Here is a 15,911-nt window from a genome sequence, read left to right on the forward strand (position 1 = left end):
AGCCAAAAGACAGGAGAGATCCAGAGCAACAGAGGAGAGTATTTTGAGCCAATAGTTCTGTAAATATAGCACTTACGTATGAAATTCTCAAGAAAAGAATATTTTTAAAATAGTTTCTTTTCTAATGACCCAGAGAAAGGTAGTAGATCGGGAAGGAACAGGAGGTGGGGAGGAACTGATAGGAGTAGAGGGAGAGGAAACTGCAATGAAGATATATTGTATAAGACAAACAATCTATTTTCAATAAAAGGGAAAACAATACATATGTAATAAATAGTTCATGATTGTTCAGTAAATGTAATGAACTGGAAGAAGTCAATAAATAGATATAAACTAATTAGATGTATGGCTCTGTTCTTTAATGACATTACAATTTAGTGGTAAAAATTATTTTGCTAGTGAAAAGTAAGGTGATTAGATAAATATAAGAAAATTATTGTGTTAGTAATTCTATATTCTTAAATTACTTTAAACTTGAAATCTTATGGAACCATTAAGGAAGGGTAAGTCCCCTCCAGAAAAGGTTAAGGGATCTTTGAGGAAGAAGAAGTGGAGAGAATGCAAAAGTCAGAGTTGGTGGATCACTACCAGGAGGGTGTCTGCTGGACACAACAGGTTAGTTGCTCATTGGAACTCAAAAGGATGGATTGGGACACTGTCCACACAGCATGCATAGGCCAAAACCATTCAAGTATGTGAAAGGTGGGTGGATGCTAGGCAGAAAATCTCACCCCAGCCAAGGAGCTATTAGCATCTGATAGCTACTGAGAGAGATAGTTATTTCTAATGGTGTGAGCCATGGTAAGTCAGCTACAGTGTGGAGTGGGCTCTATTCTTAAGAGTATTTCACAATACACACACACACACACACACACACACACACACACACACACACACACAGAGGAGAAAGACGAGGAGGGTGAGGAAGAAAAGGAGAGTAGGGGTAGGAGGTAGAGTATTAACAGACAGGTGGGAAGGAAGGTGAGAAGGGTGCAGCATGAGAAATATAATAAAAATATTTTATATAAAATTATCAAATAATAAAAAATAATTTTTCCTATTTTAAAAGAAAAATCAAGTAAGTTTTAAGGACAGCATTGGATGTCAGATATGTTCCAAAACTTTGCAGTTATCACTATTTGGCAGCTGTTTGTATGGAAAGTACCAGTTAAGAAAAAGACAAAATCGTACTTTTATCACCGAATACTTTCCATCTGGCTAATGATATAAATATAAATAAGTATAGATTATTTTAGCTAGGGAGTCTAATTTAGGTAACATTAAGATGGGCTTGAATTTCTATGAGAGGCGTATTTTGATGCTGTCCTCCTCACTTCAGCATACAAAAATTCCCAAGCAGTTCCCTTAAATCAGAATATTTTGACATTCTTGTGGACGTAAAAATTTGCTTGCATTTCAAGACAGTTAACAGTATGTTAAAATCCGTGAGGTATGTAATTAAAATTCATGTTGGATTTATGTTTTTTTAAAAAACAGTTTCTTCCTTAATTTTTGAAGGGGACAGTCCTCAGAATCACAAAAGACAATAGTGTGTGGACTGCCCTTGAGTTCACCAGTCAGCCACATGAGCTTATGGGGAATACATGAGCAGGCTGATTAATGTAGGGAATGAAGTATAAGAACATTGTGAGATCTCAAGATTAGTTTTTCCAGCTGGGCTCCTCCTACTCAAGGGCCAAATCAATATTTCATTCAGTGAAAACTTCCTGGTGCATACTCTGCCACTTAACAAGCTCCATTAATCACCAGCCAATGAAACAAATTCTCAAAGGGGATTTCAAATGTTGCCTGTGGATTATGTTTTAAAAGAGATTTTTTTCAGTGCATCAGTTTTTTGCATGTTATCACTGGCTTGACATGAAAGTAAGAAACCAATTGGGAAAATCTATAACTAATCCCTTTGTTGGTACCATGGGGTTATGTAAAGTTCACCGAAACAAACTGTATCAAAGTTGCCTGAGTCCTTTCATTAGCAAATCCATATTTTATAGACTTCTTCATCTTAAACCCTCTAGATAAATGGGTCTCTTCTTATAGATAATAAAATGTATATTACAACAATTGATCTAACTGAAATTTGACAGGCTCAGTTTTCAAGTAAGGAATATGCCAGTCCAGTTTCACTTTATCAGTCCAATTTCAGAAGGAAATAACTGAAATAGTAAGTTACATGATTAAAAGGACTCACAAGGAGTTGACGGAAAATGTTTCCTCTGTCAAAACAAAATTTAAGTTAATATCATAACAACTTGGCTTTTCATCACCTGCTTGCATCACAATCATACTTGCAAATTTGTATCAATTCATCTATATTCAAGAAAATTTTTTAGCATGCAAAGATAACATGCTATTCAAGGAACTTTAATTTTGTAGGAAAACTGATATCATATTTTGTCTCACAAAATGATAAACAGGATACTAGTGGATTAAAAAACTGTTTCCTTACCTCCAGTTGATTTCCTGAAGTACTGGGTTTCCAGTGAGACAAAGCTCTTGGAGAGAGTAGCACGCATTGAACCAACACATGACACTTGAAAGATCTAAAAAAAAAAAAAAAAAAAAAAAATGAATGAAAATTAGCAAAGTAGCAAGAATAATTTGAACAAAAACTGTCATAAATGCATCACCTATTTCCCAATTAAAAATTAAGTGATATTTTAGTATTTTAATTTTTCCCATTGAATATCCCCAAGCTTTCAGAACAGAGTGGGTACTGAGTGGAACACAAAATAGTGTAAAATTAGGTTTTCTACCATTTAGCAACTATGTGAACTTGGACAACTCATTTCTACAATCCAGTTTTAGACTGTCTCAATGTGTGAGGACTAAATGAGGTAATGGATTTAATGTTCTGCTATACTTAGAACAATAATATGACACCAAATATAACAGGATACAACACGTGTTAAAGCTAAATACATCAACAGACACATAACAGTAAAGCTCATAGGTAAATCTAGGCTACTCTACAGAGCAATGTGTATAGACTTGATTTCCCACAGAAAACTAGCACTGACTGTTAGTATTCAAGCATCTGTACTGGTCTGCCTTTGGCATTCTGACAGGATGCACCCTCAGCTGCTGCCACTAAGAGCACACCTGTGCACATTCACCATGTTCCCTTTTAAAAGGGCCCTGCTGACCTCCCATCCTCCTCTCTTTCTCTCCCTCCCTCTGCCCCCCCCCACCTTTGCCTCTCTGCCTCTCCTTTCTGCTGCTCCTGTCCCTGGAGGCCGGTCTCCCCCCTTCCCTTTTGTAGGAGAAACTGCAGCTTGGGTAGGCTGGCATGTTGGATGCTCTCTGAGGCAGGGACAAGGAAGTAGAAGCTTCCCACTCCCACTAGGACGCATCAAAAAAAAAAAAAAGTGGATATGTAGAAATGGCAGGCACTTCCTCCCTGAGCCAAGCCTTCCTCTACTGCTGACAAAGAGACACCTGACCCGAGACACCAATGAGGAAAGGACAATGCAGCAGAGTCAGCTGCCTGAGCCAAAAGGACCTTGGGAAGGGGTATAAAGGCAGGCCTAACTTCTGTAATAAAGGAGTCTGTCTGAATCATGCTCTGCTATTCACTGACTCCCAGTGCTGGAGTCATTGGTGCTGCATCTTCTCACCCCCTCCCCCAAGGTGTATCTGAATAGGATAACCAGCAACACCCCTTCTTTTTATAATCCTTTTCTCTTAATAAAAAAAGCAAACAAACACCACTTTAACTTGGTTGCATGGTGTCTTTCTCGAGCAGCTTTTTAAAATTACAACACTGACTACACATGTATTCTGTGTGCACACACAAAGACACAGACACACATATTATTATTTTAAGTCTAGATCTGATAGAAGGGAAACACACAATATGTCCTTTTGATTGTTCTATGATTTCAATAATTTTATGTCTAGAAGAACATTATTGTTTATCTAAAATGACAGTGGCATACACAGATTCTTTTTTCCTTAATTAAAGTGGAAACTGCTAGAAATGAGGCTAGAACATTGGGAGAAAGGACTGAGAAGTGCATGAATGTTGGAGATGTCTTTTGAGAATTCATCACGTGGCCTTGGCAAAGGGTTGGGTGTTATGCCGGCTGAAAAGACTCAAAACATCCCAGGTTTCCAGGTTTCCAGCATCTGGAGAAAGGTCTAAAAACCTGATGCTAGAACTTCTGCAACCGTTTTAGGGATGACATTAGAATTTCAGACCCAACATCATGAGATCTGGCCAATTACCTCAGAGATCCAACTAAAGTCCAGGAGAATATATACGGTTTTTATAGCTTATGGTGGAAAATTATGATTGTGGCTGCTACTTGGAGGGGACTGACTGGAGAGTAAATGTAAAAACATTTTAGTGGCTTTGTTCAATCCATAATGCTTTAACAACATTTTAATGGCCAAATGTTCAGCAGTAAAAAAGCTAGCAGTAACCTTTTTACTCATCTTCATGTATGCAAATGCTTACGAATTCAGAACAACACTTTACTCCTTTTGAAGCAGAAATTAAAAACCTATTATTTCAAATAAAGAAACAAATAGAATTCCACACTTACCAGAAAGACAGTTATTGCTGACATCTAGTTTTTTCAAAGACACAAAATGAAACAGTGGTATAATTGTTGTTAAACTGAAAACAAAATATAAAAAATATTGAAAAAATTAACAAGTATATTCTTGTTATTTTGTTTCAAGTACAACTCATTTACCTAATGCAATCATATAATTATAATACATTATATAAAATTATCTATAATTGTACAATACAATGCAGTACAATTAAAACATTGAGTAACAGTATTTATAAAAAGGCATAAGTCTAAGTATGTAAGTAATCCTATTATGGAATATTGATGTTCATTTTTAAAGAGAATTTACCATGAACATTACAATAATGGGAGATTTTGACTCATTTAAAAATGAAATTACCATGGAATTGCTAATTTCATTCACAAATACCATGGGCTTTGATGTATATTTGCTATTCAGTTTAAAATGGGTAGCTATCTGGGTATTATTTGGATTTACATATTTATAAATCTAGTTATGCAAAAATTACATTATTTGTTTCTCCTTCCTTACTTTAAACACATGACCTAAATCTGTAAGGTACCAACTTTTCTGAGGGGTTACTATGATTTTTTAAATGTTTTTAATGTAATTGAAATGACAGCACTCCCCTTCAAATTCATTATTCCAAGCCCTCCCTGCTACTCTAGTTTAAACTTCTCCAATGTCTCCTGCCATACTGACAGTCTATTTTTCTTTGTTATTGTTTTATACACACACAAACACACACACACACACACACATACACACAGGGGTATATATGTGTGCATGTGTGTATGTGCAAGTCACAACTGGTTATGATAAATTATGAAGAGCTCAGCTCCAAAGGATCCATCTGTATCACCTCTAGAGAGTCTACAGCTCAGGGAAAATCCTAAACAGGGTTCAGAATGTTGTGAGAGCCAGAACTGGCCACAAAACACTTTCTCCTACAGCAATATCAATGGACACTTCAACATGGAAGGGGAAATTTTCAGGGTTACACTCCTAGACAAAAATCTAGAGCAACTAATGAGTGCTGGGAGGAGAATTAGCCTCCCTCAGGGCTTAGTCCCTTTATTCATTCACTGTGCAATGCAGAGTGTCAGCCTTGAAATCATATACTACACACAAACAACATAAACACAACAGGTTCTTTACATGTATGTATGTATGGATGGATGCATACATGCATGCATGTGTGCGTATACACATAGAAATATTTTTAAAACTCACTTTTAATAGAATAACTGATGAGACTCATTGTTTTAAAGAAAACTATTTTAGACTAGAGTGAGTTACTATCAATATAAATATCCAGTGTGGTACTGTGTTTCATTTAGAATTGGAAATATGCTTAACATATGAACAGTAAATCCAAGAGGAAAACTCTTATAAAATGCTATGGTAATAGAATGGATTCAACCTTGTCAAAATGAAGTATTTAAAATAAATTATTTTCATAATTTTTGTGTGCTACATTGTAATAGTGAAATTATTGATACTTAAAGTTGCTTTTATTCATTTTCCATATTATAATGGTAATTAAGAACTCACTTTCGACGGGCATTGGTGGCGCATGCCTTTAATCCCAGCACACGGGAGGCAGAGACAGGAAGATTTCTGTGAGTTCAAGGCCAGCGTAATCTCTAGAGCGAGTACTAGGACAGGCTCTAAAGCTACACAGGGAAACCCTGTCTCGAAAAAACCAAAAAAACCAAAAAAACAAAAAAAACCCCTTACTTTCTTTTTTTTTAAATTTTTTATTTGGATTAGAAACAAGAGTGTTTTACATGTCAATTCCAATTCCCTCTCCTTCCCCTCCTCCCCTGCCCCCCCTCCCAGCTAACACCCTACCTATCCCATACACTTTCTGCTCCCCAGGGATGTGAGGCCTTCCATAGGGTGTCTTCCAAGTCTGTCCTATCTTTTGGGATAGGGCATAGGCCCATCCCGTGTGTCTAGGCTCAGGGAGTATCCCTCTATGTGGAATGGACTCCCCAAGTCCATTCCTATGCTTAGGGATAAGTACTGATCTACTATAAGGGGCCCCATAGATTTCTGAGGTCTTCTCACTGACACCCACATTCATGGGGTCTGGATCAGTCCTATGCTGGTTTTCCTAGCTATCAGTCTGGGGACCGAGAGCTCTCCCTTGTTCAGGTCAGCTGTTTCTGTGGGTTTCACCTGCCTGGTCTGGACTCCTTTGCTCATCACTTTGCTTGTACTACAAGGAAAACGCCAACCCAAGGAAATCACCGATATCCACAAGAACAAAGAAAATAGATTAGCTTACAGCAGCAATTCCCAAAGATGGGAATTGAACACACAATGTCATTTCCACCAACAAAATAAAAAATAACAGGAACTAAAAATCACTAGTCATTAATATCCATTAATATAAATGGTCTTAATTCACCTATAAAAAGACACAATCTAGCAGATTGGATACGAAAACAGAATCCATCCTTCTGCTGCATACAAGAATCACATCTCAACCTCACAGACAAACATTACCTCAGAGTAAAGTGTTACAATAAATCTTTCCTCCAAAAGCCCCTGAGCCCTACCATCACATGTGTGCTTTATGCCAGCCACCTTCCCATTTTAGGACCCAAATTAATACACAGAGAGACTTGTATTAGGTTCAAAGCTGCTTGGCCAATGACTAGGATTTCTCATCTATTAGCTCAGTCTTAATTATCATAAATCTATATATTTTATAAGACTTATAGAGGATGCCTTGTGCTGGCACCCTCTCTTGCTGGTGGCTCACATTGCGCCACTGGAGGAGGCGCCGAGGGGAAAAGGGACACTTCCTGTTTCTCCTTTCTTAAATATGAGTCTCCTTGCTATGTCACTTCCTGCCTGGAATACCACTTCTCTACTACGTTTCCCAGAATCCTCTTTGACTCCTAGTCCTGCCTAACTTGCTGCCTCATTGGCCAAATAATATTTTATTTATCATCCAGTAAGACAAACACACAGAAGCACTTCCCCCATCGGTAAAGGTTTGGAAAAATTTTTCCAATCAAATGCACATAAGAAACAAGCTGGTGTAGGTATCCTAATATCTAATAAAATAGACTTCAAACTAAAATAAATAAAAAAAATAAAGAAAGGCATTTCATATTAATCACAGAAAAAATACATCAAGAGGAAATCTCCATTCTGAACATCCATGACCCAAACAGAAGGGCTCCTGCATTTGTAAAAGAATCATTACTAAAGCTTACATCACCCATCAAGCCACACACACTAACAGTAGGAGATTTCAACACCCCACTTTCAACAATGGTATCAATAGTCTCCCAACCAAAAAAGGCCCAGGCCCAGGACCAAACTCAGTACAGAATTTTACCAGATGTTCCAAGAAGATCTAATGCTAATATTCCTCAAATTATTCCACACAATTTACACAGAAGGAACATTGCAAAACTTTTTTTATGAGGCTACATTTACCATCATACCCAAACCACACAAAGACACAACTACAAAAGAGAATTACAGACCAATTTCCCTCATGAACATAGATGCAAAAATACTCAATAAAATACTGGTAAACAGAATTCAAGAACACATCAGAAAAATCATCCACCATGATGGATTCATCTCAGAGATTCAAAAATCCATCAAAAATCCACCATATAAACAAACTGAAAGAAAAAAAAAAAACACATGATCATCTCACTAGATGCTGATAAAGCCTTCAGCAAAATTCCACATCTCTGTATGGTAAAGGTCTTAGAAAGAATAGGAATACAGGTCTGACATATGGGGAACCTGCATAGACCAAACTAGGCTCCCTTAATACTGGTGACAGTGGTCTGACTGGGACAATATATGAGACCACTGGCAGTGGGTCTAAGATCTAACACTAATGCACAAACTGACTTAGTGGAGCCTATTCTGTACAGAGAGATACCTTGCCCAGCCTAGAAACAGGGGTGAAGGGGCGGAGAGGTACCTTGGTCCTGCTTCAACAAGACGATGTGACAGACTTAGTAGACTTCCTAGGAAAGGCCTTACCCTCTCTGAGGAGCAGATAGGAGGTAGCAGGGGAGTGGGGTAGGGAGCAGGAGGAGAAAGAGGGAGTGGGAACTGGAATTGGAATGTAAAAAATAAATTGATTAATAAATAAAGAAAAAAACAAAAAAAGAAGAGTTGAGTCTAATACTATTAACTCTCTGTCATTTCTGTTTTTCTCTTCCCCCCTCTGTCTCTCCTCTCTCTCTCTCTCATATGTGCATGCATTTAAAACTATCATAACTATTACTCTAAGGTCAGAGGCCACACAGCAGCACTGTGGCTCAAAGCACCACGGGGTCTGGCACAGACTAACCCTTGTATGCATCTTGACTCCTCCCTTGTACTACCCTGTTCTGCATTAGTTGAGGGAAAGAAGATACTACTGATGAAACCTATACGAAATAATAAGGCTAGAAGAAAATGCCTTTCACTGTTGTCACTCCTAGGCACAATAGAACCATTCATTCTAATCCTGTACACCACCACTTATTTAAAAGAGTCTCATGGGTGACAGGGTGTAGAATAAAAAATACTAAAAAAAAATATGAAAAAAGTGGAACTACAAGCCCTTCTTTGTGCAACATAAGAGTAGATTGGCTTAAATGTCACATTGATGTGCCAGGAAGCAAAGGAAGAAGAGCGGATACACAAATAAAGAGCAGGGAAGAGGAGGGTGGTTGAAGGAAAGGAGGAGGGAGGTGTGCAAAATTAAAACATGTGGAGAGATAATTATTGCATTTGTCTTTATCTTATAGTGTTTCCATCCTGACCATGTTCTTGAAGATTTTAAAGATGCATAATTTTAATTCTTCTGGTGATAACATAAGAGTACTTAACAAAAAATGCCGTTTGTAACTTCACTATATTTTAATAGTAAATCTTTGTATTTCTACTAAAATTCAATAGCTAATGAATTATTTCACTTTTCATAATGTTACTCTCTTTTCTTCAGAATATTCTGTGTACTCATCGGTGCTACATGGTGACATATATTTGAAAACATTAAGAAAAATTGACCAATTTCATTTAGAGTTTAAAGACAATATGACTTTCTTTAAAAATCAATTTAATTAACTAAATTCTGCTATGCTCAAATATCTTTGTAATACTACATTTTATCTTTTCATATAGGCATTCTTTTAAAATTATGATTTGTAAATTGTCCTGTTTTGAAATCTTAAGTAAACAGCTATTTTTGCATCTTTATGACTATTCATTGTGATGGTAGAAATCTGATCATAGGTTTTCTTTTCTCAAACATTTATAAGGTTTTTTTTCTTCACTGACATTTCATGAATATTTTTTTCTAAGAAAATTCAAACCAGAAAGACAAAGGGACATTAGTGAAAACCTAATACGACTTGACCTTGTCACATTAGCCCTGGGCATTAAAAGATATAAATTTCAAAGACGGGAAAAAAAGCAAAGATTTGTACATTGAGCACCCAATGGGTAAGTTTCCACTCTGCCTCCACTTAGGGTATCAGTGGAAGGAGAACAGTTTATATAGCCAAAGAGTCTTCCAGTTAGAACTCCTCTGAGTCAAACTTAAACCAGTCACATGTCCTAATGAAAATTTAAAACAGAAGACTGGATGAAACAAGTATTCCAAACAATATTCACCAAGTACTGCTCTCTATATGTATTCCATTTGCTTGGGAAGAAAGTATGTGGATACATAATCTCTTCCTTGTGAGGGTAATAGTTACCAAAAATCAAAGAAAATCCATACAATGTAAAAGTATCCTAATTATACACCCCAATGATGTCTGTACAAGTGCATTTGAATGTCTGCATTTTCAGTTCATAGATTTCTGAAGTGGATTCACATATCCCTATGTGGATGATAGCTAAAATTTGGTATCAGAAGGTAGGCAGCAGCAGTTCTTTGACACTTGGGAAGAAGTTAAGTCTCAGACAATAACAAGACCTGCTTAATGCCAAGTGACTGGAATGTCACAGATTCAAACCACAAACCTGAACTGGCCTATCTTAGTTTTATCATCAGTTATGTGGCTCTGCACACACTTCATGGACAGAACACTGTGACATGGATCATAATTAAAGAACTAGATCTGCTGAGTAAAACAAACAAACAAACAAACGAATGAACTAAGCTTTGAGTTTATTTAAACATTATGCCACTAGGAAATAATTCCCTTTCTTTGTGTGCTTTCAGATCTCTGGCTTTACTAACAGCATGCACAAAGGATTTGATAGTGCAAAAATACATTTAAATAGGTGATAGTATTATAAAAGTTCAATGTGGTGTATGTAATAAAAATTATACATAATATATAATTGCTGGATAGTCATTATAAATAGTTTCCTAAGAACATACTTCCACATTTACATATCTCCCTGCCCCGGTCATCCCTGAACAGTTTTTTCTCTACTACCAATGCTATATATACATGCATAGTGATTTTTATAAAATCTAGGTGCCATGCAGGCTAATTTTTCTATCTCTAACAAGTTTTTAAAGGCTGCAACATATGCCACTCAATGTTATAGCTCTCAAAGTAACAACCCCCACCTCAGTATTCAAATGTTACATCTAAGTAAACAAAATTACAAATAATGATCACCAGGGGTTAGTATTCCAATTATCATTATCAATTCTCAGAATCAAATTGGTCTAGGCGAATAATTTACTTTCAACACTTTGATATATGGCTATCAATAGAGAATGACAAAGCCAAAGCTTTGTCATTTAAAATTGTCACCTGTAATAATTTTAACTTTGAAAGAAAAGGATATTTCATTGTAGGCTTAAAGTATTCAGAGAACTAAGGACATTTTTCTTTTATGGTTTTCTTAATTTAAATGTTTTCTAGCATTAGAAATGTGGTTTGAGAGCTACTTCTGTCAAATATGTGTGTTGTGCCTGTTCATGCATGGTTTCCTACATGTGTCTAAGACATAACTGATCAATTCATTTTGAGATCATACTTGTTATAAAATGATCCTATGTAGTCATGCAGGTCCAAAGTATATGTGGTTTCACTTGAAGGAGCTTACTTCAAATCTAAATAATGTCTTGCTAAATAAAGTCAGCTTTCATAATTTAGATATGTGTAAAACAATTTAAGGGTACTTCAAAATGTATATTCAGTTTTTAATTCTCAAATACTAACTCAAATACTTGTGTTAAATCATTTGACACAAACATGCTCAAAATATGATCACTCCTTGGCAAAGATTAGAGATTGTTTTTGTATTATTTATAAACATACACACAGTTGTCCTTTCTCACTTATTTTTTAAACATCTTGTAACTCAAAGGAGTGATTTCTAGTTATAGGTGGTCCAATCACCTTACTCCACATACCTGTGGTTAATAAATTAAACATACTAGAATGAACAGGTTTCAATGAAATATTAAGCACAGAAAGAATTACACTTATTGTAGTGTTATTTTGATTTGACTAATAATTTTGTTCAATGAGCCAGATGTTTGATTGTCTCTAGTGTGTCTTTTCATGCAGCTACTCATTTCATATTAATGTTAAGATATTTTAACTATTACTTTATGTTCATATGGAATTCAAATTTAAACCCATTTTAACAATTCCAAAAGCAAGCAAGTTGAAAGAAGATTTAAAAACCTTGTTTTATAACTTAATAAATACCATTTGAAAGAGTGAGGCATCCCTCTGAATGGAATTTCCTATATTCTGTGTTTTCCAAAACTAATTCTCTATAAACATAAACAAACCTATCCTGAGAAGTTTCTACAAATATATTTTTAGAAGAAACAAGATGAAGAGACTATTCTGATAAAATTTTACTAAAGCATCTAGTAAGCCAGTTATTTCAGTTTTTAAAACTCTAAATAGTTATATTTGTATCTTATGTACTGATTTATATTGATGCATCCTGATTTAATTGCAAAAAAGAATCTCATTTTTTCTATTTTATGTACAACACAGAGCAATTGTAAATAACTATCCTAAAATAAAATATATTCTTACCTGTTTTGAGAGATACTAAGCTCTTGTAGTAAAGGCAGCCAACATGAAGAAAATACTTCCATGTTTAAGATGCTGTTGTCATCCAAATGCAATTCTCTAAGCAGAACATGATTGTTTAAGGATGGAGGCTACAATTAAATATATTTTGTTACTTCTGTTAACAAGCAAACTATTTTGTAACCAAATTTAAAAGTACAGCTTCTACCAAAGCTTAAAAGATATACATTCTTGTAAGCAATAAACCATAACTCAAAGTATATTATTGAGTCGTTTGGGATGAATAAAATGCCTACTAATTAATTTTATTATTTTTGATAGCCTTTACAAAAGAAGTCTCATGACAAAGTGCAATTTAATCTCAATAATGGATAAATGTGGTTCAACTTATGGACCTCAGTGAAACAGAAATATTATGATAGGCTATAGTTTAGTATTCAGAAAATCTTATCTCAAACTCTATTTACAAGACACCGTAAGCAGATAGGGTTTTTCCTAAATGGATAAAAGTATAAAATAATGCAAAGGGGACTCTGAGCAGGGAAAATATTTAAGAGAGGGCAGTGGAATATGAGGATACAAGCAAAAAAGGCAAGATGCTGGGGTTAGAAAGGGTTAACCCTGAGGAAGGATAGCAGCAAGGGAATGGCCTGGGAACTGCATGGGGCCAAGGGGCAGAAAACAGTATACATGTATGGAAAATAATAAGGAAATACAATAAAAAACAAAATGAGTTTTTTCTTATGGCACCCTGTGTAGGTAGATAAAGTTGCTCCCAGAAGCTAAATGTTATTAAATGAAAATCCTAGTTCCAGGAGGGCTCTACATGATGTTGGCCCTAAAAACTATGGGCAGTTGCCACTGTTCTTGATTGCCCACCAGAACTATCTAGTTAAAATCCTATTGACAAAGACTCCCCCTGCCTTGGTTGTATGACATAAAGAAATCAAACTGAAACTGGATCAAAACCTTCTTTGCTGTCTAGCCTTGAGACTGTAGCAAAATACTATACAGGCTTCTTGGAGAGAACTGTCATCCATCCAATACTCAGTTGTGCACCTGTGTTCAACAACACTCACAGACAAGGGATATGAACCCAGTAGTTCAATAGTGGCCAGTCTGTTATTAGAGTAAACAACTACTTTCTGATTGAAGTTGATGACTCCTCCACAGTAGAAAATCCCTGCCTGGTAAACCTGGCAGAAACCCCATGGATGGGAAATTCATAAGCTCTAATGGGGAAGACAACGGTGCTATTTTTTTCACCAAACAAGGTGTGCCTTTCAAAAATGTCTTCTCAATAACAAAGCTAATTATCATAATGCTGCAGTCAATTTTAAAGAAGCTTGGTTTTACTGTGGTGACTGTAGAGACTCATGACTGATCAAAGTAAGGAGAATAAATTAGTGGTGAATGCCATGCCATAAATGGGATTTCTACAGTTTCCTTTCCAAAAGGAGCAAAACAATGCTGGGACTGGAGGGAAAGTGGTGGAGCCTTTGGAACCCTGTCTTCAGGGCATGACATGGCTATTACATTCTTGCTCTGATGGTGTGCAAAATCTCCCTCAAGGTTAGGCTTGTCAACGCCTAGTCATGGAATGGGAAATGTCCCATGGAGCCCTACCATTCTCTGAATATTTCTATGTAGGTAATAGTGGGATTTGCAGGCTTCTGAAAAAAATTTCCCTAGCCATACTCCTGTTTATAGTCCTCATGAAACTCATTGAGCTTCTCTCTCTCTCTTCTCTTTCCCTCTCTCTCCCCACACAGGTATGAAAGAGAATATATAAGAGGGCACCAAGTTCAAAAGGGAAATAACTGAAAGTAAACAAGAGAAGGTAATATGTTTTGAAAATATGGTCAAAATATATTATGCCATGCATGGAAAAATCCTAACGAATCTCATTATTCTGTGTAATAATATATCCTATGAAAAGCTAAAAGGTAGAAAGAAATACTTGGAAATAGCATTTAGTTGATTAATTAAAAACTAAAGAAATAATATTCAAATTATAAGTTGCTTTCAACATGTATGGTAGATACATCAATTAAAAGAAAGACACTGCATTAGTTACAGACATAGTTGTTTTAAATAATTTACCTCTCTTAGGTAATTTCCCTGCAACTTTACTATTTGGAGCAATCCACAATTTCCGATGCCATCAACATCAGTAAGATGATTATGTGAACAATCCAGGTATATGATGGTTGGTACTTCACAAAGGCCTTTAGTGCTAATTAACTGATTATGGTCCACAGTTAGTTGTTGAAGGCATTTCAAAGATTCTAAGCCACCTGGAAGATAAGTTTTTCTAATATTACACTGGTATTATACATTCTTCTTGAGACATCATATCATGCAAACTGGCATTTGGAGATAAAAGTCCCATCTATACCTACACTTGTATGTTTTGTAATACATTTTTCCCTATAAACTCACACTGGCCTGAGATTTGTGATATAGTTCATGTTAGCATTGATCTCTTGAACTTCCTACCATACCCTCTCAATTGCCAGGACTATGGACATGCAACATTATTCCTAGTCTTGGAAATGCAGTGTTTATCTATTTTGTTATTTATAAATTAAAAACTGAAAGGAATATTTAATGCATACATTGGGAAATGAGAATTTTCAAACAATGAAACAAGGAAAACTGCCAATTTCTATGAGAATTTTATTTGAAATCAGAGTGATAAAACCATTTTTTTTAACTTTTTCAAGCATCCTCCAAGACGAGATAAATGAGTGAAACACAAAGTTTCAGGCATCAGCTTCTTTTTCAGACAGCAGAAAAAACAAAAGAATAGATGGGAGTATCAGGGGAAAATGCAATTAGAATTGTGTGATAAACAGTAAAATACTAATGGCATATGCCTTTAAATTACAAAGGGTATTTTTATTTACAATAAATTACACACCATGGATAAAGTCAGGCACAGTTTAAAAAAGTGAGAAGAGGTCATTGCTTTGGCAGAAATGTACCATTGGAAACTTGCATGGTAGAGATATTAATAGCATTATCATCACAGTCCAATCTAATTTGAACCTAATTTGAGCACCAGTTAATCTGGTGGCTCACACCTGAAGTCCAGCTCCACAGGAACTGACACCTTCTTTGGCCTCTACTGGTGCATGTGCGCACACATGTGTGCATGCACTTGTACACACACACACACACACACACACACACACACACACACACACACACACACACACGCAACCAAAAATATATCTTTAAAAACAACTAGACTCAAGAGCTGCTGTTCAGAGACTATTTGGGGAAGACTACTGGGCACAGTGCCAATGAAACAGGAGATATGGAGTAGACTGTTCCTGGTAGCCCTATGAG

At 36.0% G+C, this 15,911-nt stretch overlaps 1 protein-coding gene across 1 annotated transcript in view; it reads right to left on the reverse strand.

The window, feature by feature from the left end:
- The window catches only part of Lrriq1 (leucine rich repeats and IQ motif containing 1), a 149,002-nt gene that overhangs the window by 96,740 nt on the left and 36,351 nt on the right, over positions 1 to 15,911 (reverse strand). The window contains exons 11-14 of the mRNA XM_035451376.1: positions 14,661 to 14,854; positions 12,561 to 12,688; positions 4,566 to 4,639; positions 2,468 to 2,561 (exon numbers count right to left, since the gene is read on the reverse strand). Of these exons, the coding sequence (XP_035307267.1) occupies positions 2,468 to 2,561; positions 4,566 to 4,639; positions 12,561 to 12,688; positions 14,661 to 14,854 (490 nt within the window). The remainder of the gene's footprint in view (positions 1 to 2,467; positions 2,562 to 4,565; positions 4,640 to 12,560; positions 12,689 to 14,660; positions 14,855 to 15,911) is intronic.

The sequence above is a fragment of the Cricetulus griseus genome (genome assembly GCF_003668045.3).
Source record: "Cricetulus griseus strain 17A/GY chromosome 1 unlocalized genomic scaffold, alternate assembly CriGri-PICRH-1.0 chr1_0, whole genome shotgun sequence".
NCBI classification, from domain to species: Eukaryota; Metazoa; Chordata; class Mammalia; order Rodentia; family Cricetidae; genus Cricetulus; species Cricetulus griseus.